The 22,805-nt window shown below is 39.9% G+C and overlaps 2 protein-coding genes across 3 annotated transcripts in view; both read left to right on the top strand.

Annotated features, from left to right (window-relative positions):
• Positions 1 to 7,654, top strand: part of anos1b (anosmin 1b) — a 47,899-nt gene extending 40,245 nt beyond the window's left edge. The window contains exons 9-15 of the mRNA XM_038715362.1: positions 1,361 to 1,499; positions 2,753 to 2,989; positions 3,978 to 4,072; positions 4,962 to 5,124; positions 5,394 to 5,626; positions 6,247 to 6,390; positions 6,516 to 7,654. Of these exons, the coding sequence (XP_038571290.1) occupies positions 1,361 to 1,499; positions 2,753 to 2,989; positions 3,978 to 4,072; positions 4,962 to 5,124; positions 5,394 to 5,626; positions 6,247 to 6,387 (1,008 nt within the window). The 3' untranslated portion in view covers positions 6,388 to 6,390; positions 6,516 to 7,654. The remainder of the gene's footprint in view (positions 1 to 1,360; positions 1,500 to 2,752; positions 2,990 to 3,977; positions 4,073 to 4,961; positions 5,125 to 5,393; positions 5,627 to 6,246; positions 6,391 to 6,515) is intronic.
• Positions 7,655 to 8,325: 671 nt separating this feature from the next.
• LOC119900425 lies at positions 8,326 to 21,473 on the top strand. 2 transcript variants are annotated; one of them, XM_038715360.1, is made up of 10 exons: positions 8,326 to 8,481; positions 9,636 to 11,486; positions 12,321 to 12,426; positions 13,601 to 13,748; positions 15,131 to 15,178; positions 15,837 to 15,914; positions 16,395 to 16,532; positions 19,270 to 19,353; positions 19,692 to 19,742; positions 20,061 to 21,473. In XM_038715360.1, exons 2-10 carry the CDS (start codon positions 9,962 to 9,964, stop codon positions 20,169 to 20,171), a joined length of 2,289 nt encoding a protein of 762 aa, XP_038571288.1. In that variant the 5' UTR covers positions 8,326 to 8,481; positions 9,636 to 9,961; the 3' UTR covers positions 20,172 to 21,473. The 2 variants fall into 2 exon arrangements, with proteins under 2 accessions (XP_038571288.1, XP_038571289.1); XM_038715361.1 differs by lacking the exon at positions 8,326 to 8,481 and adding an exon at positions 8,557 to 8,675.
• Positions 21,474 to 22,805: the final 1,332 nt, after the last annotated feature.

Genomic DNA, 22,805 nt, shown 5'->3' with positions numbered 1-22,805 from the left:
AGGATCCTTCAGATTTAGACCTCTTTTATACAGTAAATGCTTTAGACCCACTTGAATGTTTGACTCTGATGTGAACATTAGAGGCACAAGAATTAAAAACATAAACATCAGAGTTTCTTCGTTTTAATGCAAGTGCTGTCATATGGACCTAGCTATCCTAAGTAGTGATGGTGATCCCAGACTGAGCCTGGTGGAGCCATTTATCTGTAGTCTGGTCCTCTGTTCTGCTTGGTTGGGAGGCATGGAATTTAAATGAGGCCCCCTAACTAGTGTTTCCTACTTCCAGCTGTATCTAGATACACACACACACACACACACACACACACACACACACACACACAGAGACAGCAGCATCACAACAGGTAGGGTGGAACCAGAATAACATTTCCACGCTGTGTAAAATAGTTGTCATATCACAGAAAGTATAGATATTTTATTGCTCTCCATTAGCACATAATAATAAACCCCTAGATGTGCATCAAAATATATCCTGTCACTCAGGAGTGTATGTGGGACCAGAGGTATTTAGTATCAAATCTGAAGTAAAAGAGGAAATTGGAGAAGCTATTCAAACACAGGAAAACCTCTGCTGAATCAGTGCTTTTAAATATACATCAGCTTCTTACATATCATATCCACTGACATTATGCACCAAAACAGAAATCCAGGCTTCTCTTGATGGCTATGTTTCACACACACTGATACACACACACACACACACACACACACACACACACACACACACACACACACTCGTACAGCTGTAAAGGCCATATGTTTTGTCTATCTTGAGCGTAATGGAAATACGTCAACCCCATTTTGTCTGTAGGTCACCAAGAAACTGCTTTTAACTTGCTTTTCTCTCATTCTGCCTTAAGTGTACACACATACAGAACCTCTCTCTCTCTCTCTCTCTCTCTCTCACACACACACTCACACACACACACACACATAGACTTGTTATCATCCGAGCATCTCTTTGTTGTGACTAGCTAAAATCTATGCAGACGGTCAGACCTGATTTACTAAGAGCCTGTTAATTAGCTGTCAGTCAAACACACAGTGGGCTAATGCAGAACAGGTCTGGACTGTCAGTCACAAAGCAGGACACTCACAAATCACTCAGGATGATGATGAGGAGGATTACAATGATAGTAAGGATGATGAAGATGGTGATGTTAGCAGTAACTGTGCTACAGTTGTGATCCTGAGTTGGTGATTATGTTGGACGTGTGAATTTATGGACTTTTATTCACAAGTGGTTTTCATAGTGAAAGTAAATTAAAACAGACTGAGAAGTAGCCAAGAACCAAGACTAAAAACTTCTCTTTCCATGTTCTCATTCTTTAACGTATTATAGGCACAATGTGAGCTGTGGCTGCAGGGTCTACTGCCTGCTACATACTACTTTGTGTCTGTCCAGACGGTGGCCTACTGGAGTCAGAAGAGGCTGAAAAGTCCCAGAGCCCAAATTGTCTTCACCACATTAACTCATACAGGTAACAAAAAAGCACCTTCTTCCTAGGATTGGGTGGTAAAACCTCAAATGTGTATATGGCTGTAGTTTGCTCCACTTTCTCACAACAGCTGCAGTTCACCTTAAGGAGTAATTATTTTTGGAAAATTAAAAAATTGCAGGCTAATATTACATACCATGAATCAAGTGTTTCACCATTACATCTCACAACAGTTTGGATAAGCATCATGTTTTTAGAGAGATACAAAAATACAGCCATGTCACCTAGTAATATATAACTTTTATGAAGGTACGAAAACTCCAGTAGGTTTTATTTAGCTTTGTCTTGTAGGGATAAACAGTAAGGGGTTATAAATAAAGCTGGGGGTTGCTTAGTAGACTGAGGTTTATTGCACAAGTAGTGTAAACTATAGCTGTACTGTTTGTGTTGCTGTGATTTAGCAATACACAGCCTCCTAAGGACTCCCGTGGCAACCCTACTTCAAATAGAGACTTACTCAAGTACACATTTTTGAACATTTCATTAACTCTTCATGTCATTACAGTAGTAAATACTGTGTGTACAGTCCCCTACACCCATTTGTTAACAGAGCCATACATTATTGAGTCAGTGAGTTTAGTCAGTAAGGAGTTAGTTCAGATCTGCTGCATTTGCTGACTGTCAGCAAATATTGTCTCCTTGCAGCTGCACTGTTTAAACACATACATACAGTGTAAAGTGGTGATGTTAATTGTCGTCCAAGCAACAGAGGTATTTATAGGTGACCTGTCAGTCTGCCCAGGATAATAGCCAGCTGTAGCTCAATTATCAAACCACATACCAGCAAGTTTATATGGAACATGTTGCCAATTTAGCAGTATTAATATTTGATACAGTCCATATTTTGGTCTGCTTTCTCTCAATTCTAATGAGGGTCAGTTAGGCCAGATAAAGTCAATTAGTGCTTCTGAGTGAATGAATTAACGGGAAAGCTAGCTACCAGCTGCACTTTCGTCATCTGTTTATAATATTCCTGGAACAATATAATACATTTATTAATTCCATGTGCTGTTTAACAGGTTTCATAAATCCAGTCATTCATATAAAGTGTTTTGTTATTATAGTATATAGGTAATTGTATATTTAAAAACTACATAAAACACAATAAATATCACTCCTGCATCCAAAGTTTAAATTTTTTATTTGTATTGTTTTCATTCCAAAGAAAGGCCTTCAAATCAGCCAAACCCAAAAACTGTAACATTAATTATTTTTCCTCCTGTCCTCCACCAAAGGCGAAGACTTCTCCAATGAGCTCCCCTCTTCCTTGTCTTCATCATCTGTTCCCTCCTCTCCTTCCCTCTCATCCTCTTCCCCTTCTTCCTCTGACCTCTCCCTCTCCTCCGGTCTGCCTCACCATGAATCCCCTCTTAACCCTGTCCCCTCTGGCAACTTGCGCCTGGAGGTTGCTGCCCCTCATTACCACGATGACCAGCTGCAGGTCAAGGTGTTCTGGAAGTGGCCTCACCACGGTGAGTTGATTATAAAACATACCTTAAGAAGAAAAGAAAAGAAAGAAAGGAAAGACTGTGCACAACAAAAACAGATGTAAAGTATGTGTTAAAGGAAGAGTGATTCTTTGAGCACATATGTAAGGGATAACACCCAACAAGTTGTACATTATGTACGTAATCATGGAACATACAAACTTGAAGGGTGTTACCCCACTGACAAAATGACAACAAAATGTAATCAAATTAGTTTACACATACAATTAATTCTGATCACGCTTTTCTATTTTATATATCAAATAGTTCCTGAGCCTCAGAAACCTTTGTTTGTGTAGCTTACAACAACCAGCTATAAGAATGGGGTTAACAATACTTAATTATTTCATATAAAATACACAATCCTGCTTGTGATGCTTGAGATGCAGATTTGCTTAAAGTAATAATCTTCAGAGAGAAATCTACGCTAAAACTATTTCTACATAAATGATTATTGATTATTTATAAAGAAATGATGGTCTTTTTTCCTAGAAAATGTCAGCTTTTAAACAGATTTTGGTTTTGTGATGACTTACTCTCTAAGCTCCTAAACCTTTGACACCACACACATAATATTAATCCAAGTTTAAACTAGATGGAGATGTATATACTGTTACTTTATGCACATTAGATAGAAAAATAAGACACAAACTTGCTTGGCTGGACATGAAGTAAGCAGGTACGCAGCCACATGAACAGTGAGACACATACTGTAGGCAGGATGAAGATAAATGACACATTCCCTTAATTCCTTATTCTGATTTTTTTCTCATCTGAGAGAAGAGAAATGTAAAATGTAAAGAAAAGTAAAAAGTTTATCACTGTGTATCATAGCATATATGTCTTAGGTTTCAAAGTAGTAGTGTAGTAGTGTTAGGTTCTGTGAAAGTATTATGGGAGACACAGATAAAAACAAACACATGTCCACTTATTTAGTGTTTGTCTGTCTCTCTTTTGTTTTTTTCTTTTATAGGCAAACAGCGACACCCTGGTCCATACATTTTGCGGTGGCATCCACATACTTGCAGCACTAATGTTACAAGCACTGAGAAAACAACAACTGTGCTGGTATAACTACCCTGGCTACGTTTTATGTGTCTCTGTGTTCATGAAATTATGTTATCATCTCTTGTTTCTATGTGAGCATTGTTACTGTGTGTATGTGCATATCAGTGATCAGATTTCATCACAGTAACTCAGATCAGTCTGGAATGCTCTGTCCGTGTGTTTCTTTGTGTCTGCCATCATCTTGCTCTGTCTCTGACTAACATCACTTTTACCAAACGCTGTCAAATCCTTGGCTGAAATATCCAAGTAGGATAGTTTGGCTGAAAGTAATCTATGAGAAAAGTGAGTTGCAGGATCATCTCACCAATGACTACTGACCATGTGTCATTAGACTTAAAATAGGCACAGAACATCTACTTTAAATCCACAGTTGTCCACACATTCTTCTTAAAATGCAGCTATTTTAAATCCAAATCATAAAGTGAAGCTGCAATAGAGAGAGGTACTTTAAAAGATAATCTTGTATTGATTGTATACCGTATCTTTACCCACTGTTGTCCTATAGGTAACCTTGCATCTAAAATGATCACAGACCCAGTGGGCTGATAAATATCAAAGTTCTGTGTGCAATTTGCTGAGGTCACACAGTATGATTTCATTTCATTGAAGTTCAGCCTTTTATAAACAGCTATGCCATTTCTCACCATTTGAAACTGCCAACCTGCAAAGCTGCCAACTGCTTCTCCAAACTGTGGTGTTTATTTTAACATGCAACTAACAAGCTTCTTATATTAGAGAGGTTTCCAAACAAAAATAGAGGTAATATGTATATTTTAAGGAACTTTGTAATACATCACTTTTAACAAACCAGCTGTGTACAATTTACACTATAATGTCTCTTTAAGCACTCTTTTTTATCCCTAAATTGACCTTATTTTTCACTCTCCAGGGCACCCATCACACCATAACTGGCCTGCTGTTCGCCTGTAAGTACAGAGTCGCTGTGGTAATGAAGGCTGACCCGGGTTCAGAGGCTGTTGCGTGGGTTACGACCCCAACTTGCTCCTCCATCAGGGTCAGAGGAGGCAAAGCTTTGCCCTGTAACACTGAGGGTAAGAGTAACTAAAGGCATAATCTCACACACACAAATGCGTTGATCTTCATTGAACCAGGAACCCCTAAACACTTACTTTAAAAAATTGGTCTGAAAACTTTTGTTTTCTTTTGGGAACAACACATATTTATATATGCACACAGTTAGTAAATGCACCCAAAATAATTCCCATTATGATCAAATCACATAATTGTTCAGGAGATTTTAGCACCAAGTGTTCAGTCTTTCATAAGTGAAGAAATTTTTTTTGTCCTTTGTTTGTGTCAGAGCGCCTCCTGTCAGGCAGAAAGGTGATACTGCGTCCAGAGCGACTGACAGCAGACTTTCAGCAAGTCAATGGCACCTTGCTTACTACTCTTCGCTGGAGGATGTCTCAGCATGCACTGGATCCAGCAGCTGTAGAGGGGTTCCAGTTCACCTGGACGCTGCAATCAGGGGTTACCATGGCTTCAGAAGGGCAGGAAGACACACTTGTCTCCCAGACGCAGACAATCGCACCGGTGAGACATGAAGAGAGTGACAGCATTGCACTGTGCTAGCAGCAGAAGGGAAATGCCTTAGAAATATGAGAGGTGTGTGTGTGTGTGTGTGTGTGTGTGTGTGTGTGTGTGTGTGTTTCTTTTTTATTAGTAAGGATGATGAGTCAGTATTTTTATATCAAGTTCCTTTTTCTTTCCTTAAATATATATTAAGAGGCATTGTCAACATTCAAATAATCAAAAAAGCTTCAGAAGATAAAAAGTTAATAAAGGCTGTGAAGTAGTTCAAAAAGAAAAGAAACATCTTGGCACAGCATTTACTTCCTGTTTGAGTGAAATTTGCTTAAAAGTTCAGTGCCCAGCTCTTGTAGAAGATTATTAAGCCTATTTTTAAAATAAAGTTTACAATTGTCACCCACTTTTTAAGAGTTCCGTAGCCATAAACAAGCTTGGGAAGACAGATAATTTAAGAGGCAGACTCATACATGGTTGGTTTTGACAATAAGAAAAAATATAGTATATATCACAAGCCTTATTGTTTTACCTCTCAACAGATTATTTCTGCTCAAGTAAAACATTTGTTTAAGACGAATAGTGTGTGTGTGTGTGTCTGCGAATTTACCCTGCTTCACCCTCCACAGTACCAGCGGTCGGTGTCAGTTCATGGTCTTCAGGCAGACAGTGTTTACCAGCTGCAGCTCCAGGTGCTAACAGCAGGGGGCACCAACGGCGCCGCAGTCTCCAAGACCATACATACTCCAGCTATCAATGGCACACTTTGATCGGTAATAGTGGTTTTTCAGTAACACAAATAGCATATATTTTTCGTCATGTTTTGAGAATATGTTTCTATGAAAGGATAATACTTTTCATCTTTTGTCCACTTAATCCTACCAATTATCTGTTCCAGGCCAAAACCCCACAGCTTTCACCGTCCACTGCACAATGGTCATGTTAATCAACATCCACTTCTCCACTGTCTTCCACAGTGCGACATGGCTTCATTGCAGTTAAAGTGCAGAAAAAAATTATAAAACTGTAAAATAAAGAAAGTTCCTCTGTGTAAAGTAGATCATCACTCTCTTTTATATTTCCTACTCTGATTGTGTTGTTAATCTTTCACTTTAATCACTTTTCAAACATCAGGAAGGTTGTGAGCTTGCTCTAATGGAAAAAGCATTAATCATTCAATTAATCAAATATTAATCAAACAGCTGATCCAAAGGTTAGGACTTTGTTCAAAATTGTCTTGTAAAAACTGTCAAAAAAAACCCCAAAACGGACAACAACAAATAAACTGTATCAGTCTAAGAAGCACTAAGTCCTTGCTGTTAGTCTTGACAGCATATCCTTTTTTTATTAAAACTGCAGTATTTTCCAAATAATTACTTGTGGCATTAGTGCATTGCAAGACATGTATGTGAAAAGTAAGACTCCTTGCAGGGCTGCATATGTTTGGTGTTGGGACTTAAAAGGTCATTTCTGATTACCTGACATCTCTGGGATCAAGTGACACTTGTAAAGAGACTTTATTATACCTGTTGTTTTTGATCATGCAAGTAGAGAATACTATAGCACTGACCTTGTGTACAAATACAAATGTAGAGCAACATTGTGTATTTCAATGCATTATCTGCTGCATTGTCTTTGTGGTCTGAGTTGGTGTACAGAAGCTTTTAAGTAAGCTCAAACATATAATTTGTTCTCTTGTTTAAAAAAGCTAATTTTTCACTCTAAGCTGTCTGAAGTTACTTGTTTAATACATTTTATGCAATGTTAATTTGCATTATGGTACACCTAATTACACAGTTAATATCTATAACTGTGGTAGATGTCTTTGTCTTACATAAGTCAAGACATTACTTTGAAAAGGTAGGAAACTACTGGTGTCAAGCAACCAATCATTGTTGTTAATCATGTTAATATTCTCTCCATGTAACCTTTTTTTTTTGACATTTTACTGTTTATAATTGTGTACTTTCCATTACTTTTTGACTGTTTGTTATATTTATTATTTGCCTGTTTTTGTAATTAAAGATTAACAAGACACAGTGTGTGTAGTGTCACTGATCTAGTGGTTGGAAATGATAACAAGGATAATAGACTACCATCATAATACAAGTTTGTATTATATTTTGCATTATATTTAGATTAGGCTATATAAATTAGAATTCCCATTGCTTTCATTCTCTATATCCATTATTTACCTTTATTTGCGTGACTACATCGATTCATTTACATGCCATGCCAATAAAAGCACATAGAAAATTGTAAAATTAAAACTGATTGAAAGTGTACTGCTGTAGATTTTCTTGTGGTCTCTTGTGAAATCCAAATTTTAGAAACATTTCTGCGATATTGTGTGGCAAGATGATGAACCTGGTAATCCTGTATCCGGACGTAACCTGAAAGCCAGACGCGTTATTTGTATTTTTTATTTATATGATCCATGCACTACTGCAACTGGGGGCTCTCCGCAGCGCCTTATACTGTACATTCTTCCCAGAGGTGTGTCAAGCAAGCCAGAGACTCTTTAGAATGTCCTTCAGAACTCTTCAAAGTAAAAGCTTTCAATAAACTCAACATAAAGCATTGCTGCAATAAAAATTCTCGCGCTTTTATTTTGCAGCCACAATCACTTAAGTGTCTGTGTGAGTAACTGTATCTGTCATTTTTCTGCTATCAAAGCAATCTGGCTGCGGAACCGGTTCTGGCCCGCGGGCCGCCCTTTGCCGACCACAGCTCTATGCTCTCACTTGATGGACACCGGACGAGCTCGACCCGACGTCGTGACGCAATCAAGAAGCGACGACAGCTTGGAGTGTTGTTTCTTCAAATCGTGGTTAGATGAAAGTGTTTGTTAATTCATAGACAAGGTATCGTATAATGTTGTTTCTTTTCTTTTTTCGCCATGGTTTTGGCTTGTACTGCATATTACTTTAAATACTGATGTGCAGCTTCTTTTTGGTCTTTATACGCCTCCAACTTCCTACTGAAAATGGAGGATATGTGCAGTCGCTGCTTTGTGTTTTCGCCTGTGTTTTGGCTGGAGCTAGCTCACTTAGCTAAGGTTAGCTTCAGGGGAATAACTAAGCTATGCAAAACTTTGTGAATGTGATACCTGACTTAGTTAAATTATCTGAATGTACGTTAAATTGTTAAATGATGTGTGATGCATGCGCCAGTAACGTTAGCCCTATGCCAAGTGTTAGATCACCTTAGCTAACAGTTTTTATTTAACTTCGTAACTTAATTGACTGTGGGGATTCTAGCAGACAGTGTCAAAAATGATAATGACCGAAAACTGCTAACGATTCGTTTATCTGCATACACTGAATATTTGCAGCTCAATAAATGTTAAATGCCGCTGCTATGTTGCTAACGTCAACTAACCGTGTTTTCTTTCTAAACGAAACAACACCTCTATGAAAACGGGACATTAACGTAACTTTAAAAAGAGAGGTAGCACAAAATGTCCGTTAAGTACTATATTTGTGCAAAAAGTGAGTTAGTTGCAAGCTAAAACAAACTGATCGCAATGTGCGCTGCACAGTGATCCACCTGTTAATTGACGATATCATGACTGTAGTTGCTACTTCTGTCCTTCGACTGGCCAAGTCTCATACGGTCAATGACTATCATCTCCAGCAGAGTGAGGATTTGATTAAACTGACATTTTATTTTAAATAATATACATTGTATTAATTCAAACATGCCTGTCCTTACAGTAGATAAGTGGACTAGTGACAGTGTCATCAACCGTTGAAATCTCACCTGCAAATAGAAGATACTATTCAGACCTATAGTCCTAATAATAATCTGAAAATATAAACTTGTTTTGAATAACTTGCTAACAGGGCTTGGTCTCATGTGTTTTCCTTGCATTATTGATGTGAAAGTGTTTGTGTTTACCCCTGGGTGAGTTCTGAGTAATGCCTTGCACATTTAAATTGCAGTGATTTAATTATATAGCTAATATTTGTTTCATTGTGTCCTATTCTCTGTCCCTGTTTCCTCCTCTATTTCCCAGTTGCTCTAATTAGGTGACCATGGTGGTGTTTCTCTTGCACATGGAGTCTACCCCTCACTGAGGAACACTCAGTCCCTGCCATGTTCTAGTGTGTTGTCATGTCAATACCCTCTATGTTGGGAAAGGCTTGAGAACTTTTTTCCCCTGCACAGCAAAAGAACATTACAGAAGCATACAGGTCCAGATTCTGGAGGGAAGTGGCCAGATAAAAACCAAGATAAGAACAAACCACAACACCTGAAATTCAGAGGACCAAAGGGGAGGAGAGGACGGGGGTGCGGACAGTGGGTGTTGGGGATGGGGTTGAAGAGCCAAAGGAGGACGTCATGGTTCACAGCGGCTCTGCATCCCCAATGAAAACAACACCATCAGCATCCCCTCATTTAACTGTTCGCACTACAGCACCTCCTTTGCAAACAGCTCCTCTAGTGCCCCCTCCTGGAGATACTACAGATCAGGACCTAACCCAGAACCCTGCCAAACTCCTCACCACAGACCTTACCTCCAACTCTGACTTGACCCAGCCCTCTACTCCAACTCCTGCTGATGCCGAGCCACCTGTTGTAACCCCAGCAAAAGCACTTGCCTCTAACTCAAGCCCAGTATCAGCCTGGTCCTCTACACAGACACCAACCCCTGCTCAGGGTCCACTCAATGGCCGTACGTCAGGCAGGAAGAGAACTCCCAAGGCCTGTGACTGCTGTGGCCCCAGCAGTACGGGACATAATGTCAGAATCTCAGGCAGAGGGAGGGGGAGGGCGAGAGGGAGAAGGGCCAGTAGTGACCTCTGGGACACCTCAAAAAGGAAGGTGGGTGGCCAGCTGATACATATCAAGAGTTTTGATTTGAACAAGGAAAAGGTAGAGGAAGCAGAGAATGAAGATGACAGATATGAGAAGGTGCAGACGACTGTAGTAGTGACTGATACTCAGCCACAAACCACTGTTGCCCTCCCTGCCACAGTCTCACTGCAGCATGGACCAATGAGGAACTATGTTGCTCCAGACAAAGGTGATACGCAAAAAAAGGAAGACATGTTGATAGAGGGGTCAGGAGTTGCTGGTGGTGGAGGTGGTGATAGCAAGGATGTGGAGATGAGATTGTCGGGAATGGCAGGCAGGGGGTCACCAGTAGTTAGAGGTAGATGGAGAGGAGGGAGGGGAATTGTGAGAGTTACGTCTGCATCAAAAATGGAAGCTGAAGATGGAATAAAGAGGGGCGGTTTAGGGGGTGGTGTCATTAGACTTAAAACATATGCATCACCTCGATTAGTGTTTGTGCAGAGGCAGGGGCAAAACAAAAATGCAGAGATGGACCATGGAGAGCAGACTGACCCCAGCTCAATTAAATCATTTGGAAATGGAGACACTGTAAACCTGTCCGACACCGAACCTGAAGAGGAGGTGAGGGAGAACAACATGATCATGAGTGGAATGGAAAATGGACTGTTGTCTGTCTCACAGCAGTCAGGTCTTGCTTTAAGGTCAGAATCTCCCCAGGACCTGGACTCTGAGATGCAGGTGGACCAAACTCCTGACAGAATGGACTCAGTGTCTGCACCGGTAACTCTGTCCAACGGAGACGTTGCCACACCAACAAATGACAACCACTGCTCCACACTTATGGAGGTGGAAACTTCTTATCCAGCTACAGTAGCTCCTCCGTCCCATGGCCCTATTACAGTATCCAGCTCACAGTACCTCTCGGCATTAAGAGACCACAGGCTGTACTGTCAGCCTGGAACCTGGGAGAAGAAGGAGATGGAAGAAGTGTGGGGCAAAGATGGAGAAGAGATGGATGGAAAGAGGCAGGATAAAGAAAGCCTGGAGCAGCTCACTGATATGGTCCACGGTAAGATGTGTGCTTGAGCATATGATGTTCATAAAACATTCATAAAGCATGTGACCTTAACACACACAGACTTGATTTTGTGTGTATGCATAATTAACAACTTTTATGGGATTTTTTCTTATTTCCAAAATAAGAACCGAATTTCCTGGGTAAGACCGACATTTATGTGTAATTGAGATTTACACAGTTTACACAGACGATATACCAAATTCTTTTCATTATTTGTCATGGTCATGAAATTATGAATTTAAACACCACCGATGTAGGGAAAATGCTTAATTGGTAGAAGAAGTATTTTCAACATTTACCTTATGTTTTCAAAACATCAATTTAATCATCTCATCTAGCATAATGCAAAAAATAGCTTTTAGGACAGACATCTAATTCAAGATCAACCTTGATTCTCACATGGGGAAGAACATATCGATCAGGAATCAGAAATGGGGATTGTTTTTAATTTTTCTTTTTTACAATTTCAAGTGACAACATTAATAAATGATGCGCATTGATGCACACATATTTCTGTCATCTTAGAGTAAGGTTTTGTGTTGTTGTTCTGGGACAGAATCTTGTTGGCATCCTTAACATTTTCAGGTAAAGCAAAAACCTATTTCAGTGACAAAGTAAAGGATGTGCAAATATGAGCAGTGTGTATATAACTTAAATCCACACAACTGTAACACTGCTTGTATTTATTAGCCCACAGGCCTGAATGTGATAAAACTAAAGTTCTATGATTTTCAGCAATGGATTCAGAATCAGTATTGTGAATTTAGGTTTTTAACATCAGACATATATGAAATGATTCAGTGAAAATTGCTTCCTCTCTTTCAGAGTTTCTGGAGAGCTTCTACCTAAAGTACGGCGGTTTCATTCCTCTCAGTGAGTCTGATGTTCTCGAATACCTGAAGAAGAAAGGCAACTCTGACATCAGCAACAGGTTAGCTTGCGCACACACAAACACACACAATCTGCTCGAATCCACCTGTTTCAGTATTAATCTGGAATTTACCAATATGTGGAAAGATTAGATCTCTACTACACAGAGTATCAGTTGCCTGAATGCTAACTCACTTATCTCATGTTGTTCACACCTGTTCTGAACTCAAGGTTTATCAGTATGTTTCAGCACTAAGGCCGTATTCACACCAAACCAGGCATTGCTTCGATTACCACAGGCTTGTACGTAACTGCTGTGAAATAATCAAAAAATAATGTTTGATTTCTCTTATTCTCGATACCACTGCTACCTCGATCAACCAGCGCTGCTCGCTGTCTCACTATCTTGCTCTCAAACAAATCGACACAAACCAAAGGAGGCTTATTGGTATTGCTATTTTTTGCAAGCCAGACGCATGAGTTAAAGCTGGGTACACAAAATAAATAAATAAACCAAATGAGCACACAGCTGAGTATCATCGTTTGGGAGATTATTTCAGCCTAGATAGAACCCAGCGATATCTCAGGCTGACTGTGGAGCAGTTTGACCTGGTCCGATTGCTAGCTTATGTGAGTGGCCACTGAAGTGTGACGTCGGGTTACGTTTCTCAAGAAGTTGGTTCTGTTTGAACCTTTCGCCACAGGATCCTGCATTTTTTTCCCGGCACCCCTGTGGTAAGGTTAACATAGAAGCCAATGTACAGATTTTTTCCAACATGAACAATGAACTATAGAATATATTAAAAACAGGTTGCTGAGGATTTTTGCAGTTACGATCGACTTGACGTGTGTTTTATTTTTAATAACAGTAGATATAAAATCTGTCTAGGTTAAATCAGTATTGTGTTACATCATTCATCAATAGAAAATAGAAACATGGATTATTTCTTGATAACATGTATGTGTATCATATATCAAATAAAAGCAAGTTGCCAGATTACTCTAAGGTATTCAGAAGGATCTGTTTGGAAGCAGAGGTGCCTAAATTAACATCAGGAGGTTAATTTCTGTGACGACTTTTATCCTTTCTTAATTTGGAATGTTTTTTTTACTATTTGAGCTTGTGGGATCACTTTCCCTATTGTTCTTTTAAATGTCTGAAGATTTTGATAAATACTTTTGATGATTTGTATAAAATTTCTACTGCGTTTCTCCTCTTGGTGTTTTTGTTTTAGGGAACTGGACATCAAAGGGGAGGTGACTCGGTACAGGGCGGGGCTGGCCTCTGCTCCTATTGCAGGCTTCATGGTGACATATAACAAACACACCCTGGGCCTAGAGGACCTAGGCACCCTGGAGGAACAGAACTGGCTTAATGACCAGGTAAAGAAGGATGAATGCTTATACAGCGACAGAAAAGCATTCTTGCCACTGTCACACTTAAGCCTGAGATGTTTTGTGCACTGCCAGTTGACCTCAGTGACCTCATGGTTGCTTTATCCTTATTGTAATGTTTTAATTTTCTTATTTTGTTTTTTATTTTATTTTGAACATTATGTATTTTATTATTCACTGTGTTATTTCATTTCATCTTTCTCTCTGTGTCTCTATGAAGCACTTTGTACTGTGTTTTGATAAGTCCTGTATAAATAAACTTTATTATTGTTATCCAATGAAGGTTAAAATCAAGGGCAACTGGACTTGGTTGAAGATACTGGAAGACGTTTCGTCCCTCATCCAAAGGACTTCTTCAGTTCTGACTGACTGGCAGGGAAACTCAGCTATTTAACCTCAGTGGGGTCGTTGGCCCGGGTCATCGATACCGCTGGTTCCTTAGTGTTCCTTGTTGCTGTGACGACAGTCGTTACAGTCGTTAAGACTACCTGTGGCCAAGACTGAACGACCCTCGTTGGTATCTTCACCTGAGGCCAATAGGTTACGTTTGTTGAGTTTCCTGGGAAGTGATGAAAGGACAGCATTGTAAGTGGGGGATAAGTGGTGGCGTAGACCCCCTCCCCTGTTCAATGACGGCTTCTCAACCCTGGTGTAGATGGCTTCCTTGACACCTATTTCAAACCATCCATCTTCTCTGTCTAAAATGTGCACCTGGTGGTCCTCAAACGAGTGTCCTCTGTCCTTTAGATGTAAGTAGACTGCAGAGTCTTGACCTGAGGAGTTGGCCCTTCTGTGTTGAGCCATGCGTTTGTGTAGTGGTTGTTTAGTCTCCCCAATATACAGGTCTGTGCAGTCCTCACTGCATTGGACCGCATACACTAGATTGCTTTTCTTGTGTTTGGGTGTGCGGTCTTTGGGGTGTACCAGTACCTGTCTTAGTGTGTTCTTGGGTTTAAAAAACACAGGGATGTTATGTTTCTCTGATACTCCAGACACGTATGGAATCACAATGTTGTTGCGTTTGACCTTCTTTTCCTCCTCCCCTGTAGTTTTGTTCTTCTTGGATCTTGTGGCTGTTTTCACAAAGGTCCATTTAGGGTATCCACAGGCTGTAAGTGCCCCCTGAGGTTAAATAGCCCACTGAGGTTAAATAGCTTAGTTTCCCTGCCAGTCAGTCAGAACTGAAGAAGTCCTTTGGATGAGGGACGAAACGTCTTCCAGTATCTTCAACCAAGTCCAGTTGCCCTTGATTTTAACCTTCATTGGATAACTATGACCTGGATGACTGAGAATCTTCATAGACATTTATTATTGTTATTATGTTGGACAGTCATCTTTTGAAACTTCTCTCTTTGTTTCTGTTTGTTCAGATTATCAATATGTATGGAGAACTCATCATGGAGGCGACACAACACAAGGTAAGTGAGGGTGTGTTTGGAGGCTTAAAATGCTTAAAATACAGCCTGTGATTCTTCAGAACAATCAGTCAGACTCTATCTCTCCTCTCTGCCTGCTTGGTTGTGTGACGCAGCTGCCTTGACAATGATGCACTGTCCATTTGTTAGGTAACCCAAGGTCGAGATTATCTTAATTACAGAGAGAATGACTGGCTCTATGCTGAAAGTGTTGCATGTGGCTTGAATGACACACAACGTGACAGTAGGTTAGCTTAGGTAAGCATAGTGTCTTGATTTAAGCCAATATCTAACTGGATCTTCACACTTGTATAGATGGGTGAACAATAATCTTATTTACCCACTTAGTAAGTCTCTGTAGGTATAGGTCAGATAAATATCTTCAGACAGAAAGTATTTTTCAGATTCAGCGTTGGCACTGCATGTGTTGTTCACACGTTGTATACTGGCACTGTATCTCCCCTGCCGAGCTCAATAAACAAATGCTGTGTAAGTCTTTATCAGTCTCCAAAACCTCTTCATCACACTTTAACCTGGCTTACTATTTCTATACCATTATGTCCAAAATGATATAGAATATAATTTCGGTAGACATGTTTTTTTATTTAATAGATAAATAAATGAAATTTGTAATGTGCTAATTTCTTTTATTATTTCTCAGGTTCATTTTTTCAACAGCTTTTTCCACAAGCAGCTGGTTGCCAAGGGTTATGACGGTGTGAAGAGATGGACTAAAAAAGTAAGGAGGAAGATGGAACAGTTTGGAGTTTTGCCATTTTTCAGGTCTTTTGACAGTATCGCTAATAGCTAAGCCTTAATGTAACAACTACACTTTTATTTAACTTTAAATTGCACTTTAATTTGCCTCTCAGAGTTAGGGCTTGGCAGCAGCAGTTGCCCAGTTGCTGTGAATTCAGTTTGCTAACTACAAGTAAAATTTATGTTGTGTGAAATATTTTCAGTAGTTCTTGAAATCACCATCTCCAAACACCTTATTGTTTAGCCATGCAAGGAGATCTTGTGTCAAACAGAAATGATAAACATGTTTGTCCTGAAGTGTAGCTTTTGGAATTTCTTTGTCACGCATTATACAATTATTTCCTCATAATCAGATTTGTATTCTATACAACCCAATTGGGTATGGGTTATTGTAGTTAACTTGCATTTAGAATCTTGGATATCTAATTTGTTTGTATGTTAATTTGTGGGATTGTTTCAGGTCGACCTATTCTCCAAGTGGCTTTTGCTAATTCCCATCCATTTAGAAATCCACTGGTCTCTCATCACGGTCACCATGGCAACTAAAACCATCAGTTACTACGACAGCCAAGGCATTGTCTTCAGACACACCACGGATGTGAGTGCCTCTATGTTGATGTCTTTAGGTTGTGGGTAGGGTGGCCAGATGAGAACAGATAAAATTCGGGAGTTGGGAGTAGGCGTGGCCTCCAGTACATTACATTCAGTGTCAACTAACAGTAAAACTAATACATGAAAAATCTTAACTTAACGCTAAAATATGTATTATTTTTGTTTCAATGACTGTTAAGAGAAACATAATGACTGTTGTATGTAAAAGTGTGTAAATCACAATCTGTTACATGCATTTCATCAGTGCAGTTTCTGTCACATCTGTCTGTGTCAGATCTTTCCTTCGCCGTGGTTGCCTGCAGCTACACTTCCTCTGTCCATGCTGCTGCAAATTCTACTATCATTATCTGTACAACAAAACAAAAAGTGGAAAAGAGCAGGCATGCTGTGTCTGGCTATAACAACGCTGTAGTGTCCACGATACCCTGTAGTCCCAATTCAATTCAATCTTTGTTGTCCCACCAGGGGAAATTTGATTTGCAATAGGGTTAAAGAACAGAAACACAAGCAAATGTACATGAGACATGAACAAAACAAGAACAGCTGTTACTGTGTACAACATGTATTTGTTCGTCTGAAAGTACCCAAAGAGTTGAAATGGTAGCCTCAACACTGTAGGATGCTTCTGAGCAGCAGCTCAAGGTCAGTGCATATTTTGGGCATAAATTTGTATCTGTCAATTTGTATCCTGGGGAATCTGTATCTGCCCAGAGGGGAGAAGAACAATTTCCTCTAAAAGAGGGTGGTCAGAGCTGGCTATGATAGTCCGGACCTTACGCATAACTTGTCTATTATAGATGCCTGCCAAAGAGAACTGCTGAGTGGCAATTATTTTGCTGGCTACCATAACAATGTTAGGCCCGGATCAGACAGAACACATTTTTTGCAGTGCGAGGCGGCAGTGAGCGTTCTGCGTGCTGTTTATGCACCCTGGGCACCTCGCATTTTGGGCACCTTGCGATTTCGAAGGAGCGCTCTGAGCGTACGGAGTTGAAAAAAATTCAACTGGGCAGAAAACACCTGACGTCATTTGAGGGTTTTTTTGCATTGTCCAATCAAATGAATGGAGAGACGCCCTCAGTTGTGGTGACGGAAGTTTATAGTTGCTTGGATTGTCTGGAGACTGCAACAAACTGTCCCCGTGTCATCCTAAAATAAGGCTTGAACCAACCATCATGAAGACAAATCTTCAGGACCAGCTGGTCGGTACCACCAGCGGTGTCTCACCTTTCTGAGGATCTCCATTTCCCTGTCTCCTGTGTGTTTGTAAACCTTTCACCCTCAAACAGTGCCAGAGCTAGTGCCCTTCGTTTGTCTATTTTATTAAACAGATGTTTTTAGCAACAAAAGACAGACCTGTGAGTTGTGATCAGGTTTCTGCAAATATGACAGTTATTACTTTGGCAAACCAAGGATTACAGATTGCTGGCGCTACAATCTTTGATTCTAAACTGACAGAGCAGGTTATTCAGTGGTTGTCTAGCAACATAAAAAAACTAAAATAATGTCATTAAAGTTTTGACCACATTAAAGGTATTCAGTCTGTGCTGAAAATGAAGCCGCTGAAGACCCTTCTTGTAGACAGCAGAGGTGTTAAGGTCAAAGTTCAATTTTTTGTCAATCACTGTTCCTAGGTACTTGTAACACTCCACTGTCTCAGTAGGTGAGCTCTTGATTATTGTTGGAGAGGTTGAGTGGGGAGTTTTCCCGAAGTCTATGGCCATATTTTAGTTTTAAGGACATTTAACTTGTGGTGGTCACACCATTCAACAAAGTCGTTCAAAACTGGCCCATGGGCGACCTCTCTATCCTGGAGCAAAACCGTGTCGTCCGCAAACTTTAGAAGAAGCCTGTCATCTAGTGACTCTTACAGTCCTTTGTATATAGGAGATACAGTAGTGGGGACACACCCTGGGGTGAGCCTGTGGATGACAACTGCTTCCGAGATAGAACATCATTAACGCTGACTGACTAGGGCCTACGCTCCCTGCTGTAGCCAACGGAGAGTGGCGATCTGTGTGCAGCACCAAAAGAACGTTTCACAACAATCCGCAGGGCTATTTAATGTTTTATTATGCTATTATAGCTTTAGTCTAATTTTCGGGACAAACAGGACAGGACATTTCAGATTTTTATACAAGTGTTACAAAATAGTTTGACTTCAGTACTAATACTATGTTTAAAAAACAAAACAAAAAACAATTTAAATTAATCCTAAATATCTTGGATATGTGCGTGGCCATCTTGTACTGGTGATGTCATTTATGACCCATACACCCGACTCAGTCATGAAAAGGGCTCAGCTGTCAATTATGATATGAAACCCCCTTTTTATAGCATCAAATAACGAATAAAATCAAACTTGAAGATACATCAGCGTGATAAGAACTACCCATAATGACAAAAATCATCTTCGGGGAAAAAATTTAACTTAGATTTCCGCTAACATGAAGAGCCAGCCGCCAGGAGGCTTTTGGGGAGCTGTCACATCGTCCATATTTATATACAATCTATGGTTTAGATGGTTCTGGAATATGAAATGAAATTGAAGCTTGTTGAAAATATTTGATGAAAGTATTGAACATTCATAAAAGGAAATGAGTTTGCTGTTTTGCAGTGGAATTGTGGAAGTACTGACATTTTTGCTGCTGGGACAATGCTTTGCTCTTTGGACCAGTTTCATTGTAGCATAACTCTATCCTCTATGTGTGTTTACCTATCAGAACATTATGAAGTATCTTCTGTCTGAAGCCAGAGAGAAAAAACAGACGGCTTTCCAAAAAGGCTGGAAGATTACCATCATCAAGGTAACCTCGAGTGCTGACAGTAATTCACATGCTGTGTTCACCTTGTGTCCTTAAAACATTAATATTACCTGGCACAGTGGGTGTTAGTCAAATGCAAAAAGTGGAAGCCTCCTTCTAATTGCCAAGATGATTACAATAAACAGAAGACTCAGCAATGCAATGTTATTGTAATGTAATTATGTTAAAGAAAGCATGTTTCATGGTAAAGATAATAAAAAATAATGTAGATGAGTGAACAAACATCCAATATAGCTGCATGTATGTACAGTAAATGCATACATATGGACACATGAACTGTTCAGTCCAGAAGCTTTAACTGTGACTTGTTGACTCCTCAGGGTATTCCTCAGCAGAAAAATGACAGTGACTGTGGAGTTTTTGTCCTTGAGGTGAGACATTATTTTTCCCCACCTTTACAGCTCATCATTATCATTTTTTTTCTTTCCCACATCTCTAGTCTCCTGTTTGTCCCCTCTCTTTGCTTTATCTGTCTTTTTCCTGCTCAGAAAAAGAAATAAAGTAGAGCTGTGTCTCCAGTGTCTTTCCTGGCTCAGGTTTCTACACAAATTTGATCATTACTTGTCTCCAGAGGGGCGAAAGCCGCTGGGAGAGAAGCTTTTGTCATTGTATGCATTTAATATAGAAGCCTAGCTGTGGTTGTAGATCGTTTTCCCTCACTGCCCGTCTTTCTTGTCTTGGTCTGTCAGTACTGCCGTTGTCTCTCTGTGAAGCAGCCTCTGCTGTTCAGTCAGGAGGACATGCCTCGCATCCGCAAGAGGATCTACAAGGAGCTGTGTGACTGTCACCTCAACGATTGAACAACAGAACAATGGGCGCCCTCGCTCACTGACTGCTTGCCTGGTTACATGAAACGGTCTGTCCAAGTCTGTCAGACGACCTGTTTCACAGACAGCCTGTTACATAAGCTAACACAACCTGGCCATATGTATTCCAGGGAGCCCTAACTGCCAGTCTGTTTGACTGACAGCAGAGTGGCTGGTCACTTGAACTTTTGGTGACTTTTGGAGTTTAATAACAGTCTGTAGCAATCTGTAACTACTGACGTGGCCCCCTACTGAACCACAGAAATGCTGGACTCGTACCCATCAGGTTGTTTTTGTGTTTTACATTTACCATCCCCAGTGGATTTCAACCACATTGCCAAACAGCCGCCTTTTGAGGACGCAAGGGAGCTCTGACTGAGGACACAGACGTTGGACCAGCCTGGACCAATGGGGCGGAACTTCCATCCCAAATGGAGTGGCCTTATCTCCTGTGTTTTAAAATGTTTATAAAGCTAGGATGTGCGATTCAGTGGAGCAAACGCTCACTTAAAACTTGAAGGTTTAAGTTGGTTTTATTATTTTGGACTACAGATATTTGCACGGTAAGAGGCCTATCCATAGAAGAGTCTAGCAAATCCACTGAATGTACTGATCATGTATTCTTCCTGGCTGTGAGGGTGAAGACTTAGCAGCGTACAGGCTAATGGCACATTTTGGTTGTGGCTTGAGACAGGGATGTCATTTCAAGTTAGTTTTTGTTTAAAGTATCAGGTTTTTGACACCTTACTCAAAATAAATTCTTACTAAAATTCTTTTTCCCATCACATTATTTCCATTATACATTGTTTTATTTTTTTTAATTTTATTTGCTGTGATCACTTCCTTATGGTAGGTTTTGCACAAGTATTTGAGCTGAAAGCCATTGTTTGATAATACTTTACATTTAAATCCATCAGTTTAAGTTGAAAACAGTTTCTCATGCTGGTTAGTAAATTTCATGTTAAGCAGCACAGCTAACTGCTGATGTGAGGACCACCGTTTTTGATTTTAACCAAGCAATTTCTCCTTAAATTTTATATTGTCCAGGCCTACTGCTTCACATGGATGCATTAACACAGGTGCAGAAAGTTGCGGTTACAAGTGGACCTCAGCTATTTCGATTAAATCTTCTGTCCAATCTGGATTTGTTTTTATTGTATTATTCACTTATATGTATTTACAGATTGTATTGTACTTTTACTGGCCTACTACTGTACATGCTTGCTTAGGCTAAAAACCACAATGGTTTCTGGACAGTTTTTATTGTTGTTATTAAAAGGCCAATAATGCTGGTAATTTTGTTGCAGCTTTTCTCTTTATTTGTTTTGAGTAAGCAGTTCACTGGTTTAATTAACAAAATCACAAAAATGCTTAATTAATAAGGAGACATGGAGGCAACACATTGACTGCATCGGTGATGTGTTTTAGGTTGCACCTGTGATAATTGAGACGGGTTTATTTTTCCTAAATTCTCCCTTCAAACCAACCCCCATCCACATTTTTCCAGAAGCATCTGTTTCAAATGCTTTTCCTCTATCGAATGCCCTTGAGATCCAGTACCAATAAAAAAATTAAACATCCCTGCCACAAGTAAGGAGAGGAATTGACTCAGTTCTGATGTCACTAAAGTTCAGGGAACTATACAGGAAATTCTCAGTGAGTACATGATGGCAGGGACCTTTAAAATTAAATATGCCCTTTCATTACTGATAGTGTGAGAGTGACTTCAAAGATAATCTTATCTTCCTATCAAACTCCTCTTTGCATCAAAGTCTTGTCAGAATCACACGTTTAGTTTATCTTTTTTTCTTGTGGAAATCAGATTTGTGTTAGTGATGAAAAGCATCTATTTCATAAACAGAATTTTTGAAAGATCAAAGTACTGTAGTCGGGGCCTAAAGAACTACTGCATTGTTACATAATTACCAGAAGAGGGGGCCCTATATCAGCAATTATCATGTTGCCATGGTCATCCTTTTTGGTTTTTTTCCTGTTGCCTCTTTCCAGAGCTCAAGGTCAGAAATCCTGGAGCTGGAATGAGGTTCTGTGTGTTGTTCAACGGCACTTCAGCGGGGACACTACTGACATGGGTGCTTGATCCATGCCTACTGGGTGAGGAAGGGTCTTCTAATCGTTATGCAAATCAGGTTCCAGTTTGAGATTACTGCTCTGGTTTCATCGTCTCAGCCTGTGGGGAGGTTTTCTACACAAATGCACAGCTAAAATATAGAGCGCAGTGCTGTTTTGCACTTCCAGAGTGTTGTGCTGTTGTTGAGCAAGTCACTAAAGTACATTAACTGAAAAATTGGTGGATGTAACAATGTCAGTTAAACTGCAACTGCTATGGAACTGTGCCAGTAGGGGATGATCCTAGCAACAGTATGTTTAACTGAAAAGGTGCATCTCAATAAGCCTGATTTATCTTTTATGGGTGGAGTTTTCAACACAGTTAACTTGCCATGCTTAGTGATTAACACACTACTCCTCACAGATTCAGTATAACAATAATACATTAATCAAAAAGACTAGTCTGCAGCAATGCTAGCTCTACTTAAGCCGTGGATGTATTAAGATTATTGTTCTTCATGTTATATATCCATGACTTCGTACAGTTCGAGTGAAATGCCA

This window comes from Micropterus salmoides, unplaced genomic scaffold, assembly GCF_014851395.1.
Source record: "Micropterus salmoides isolate LMB-PRFRI ecotype aquatic unplaced genomic scaffold, ASM1485139v1 Ms_hic_scaffold_13, whole genome shotgun sequence".
NCBI lineage: Eukaryota > Metazoa > Chordata > Actinopteri > Centrarchiformes > Centrarchidae > Micropterus > Micropterus salmoides.
Note: the sequence above shows the minus strand (reverse complement) of the source record. Positions and strands in the feature narration are given on the sequence as shown.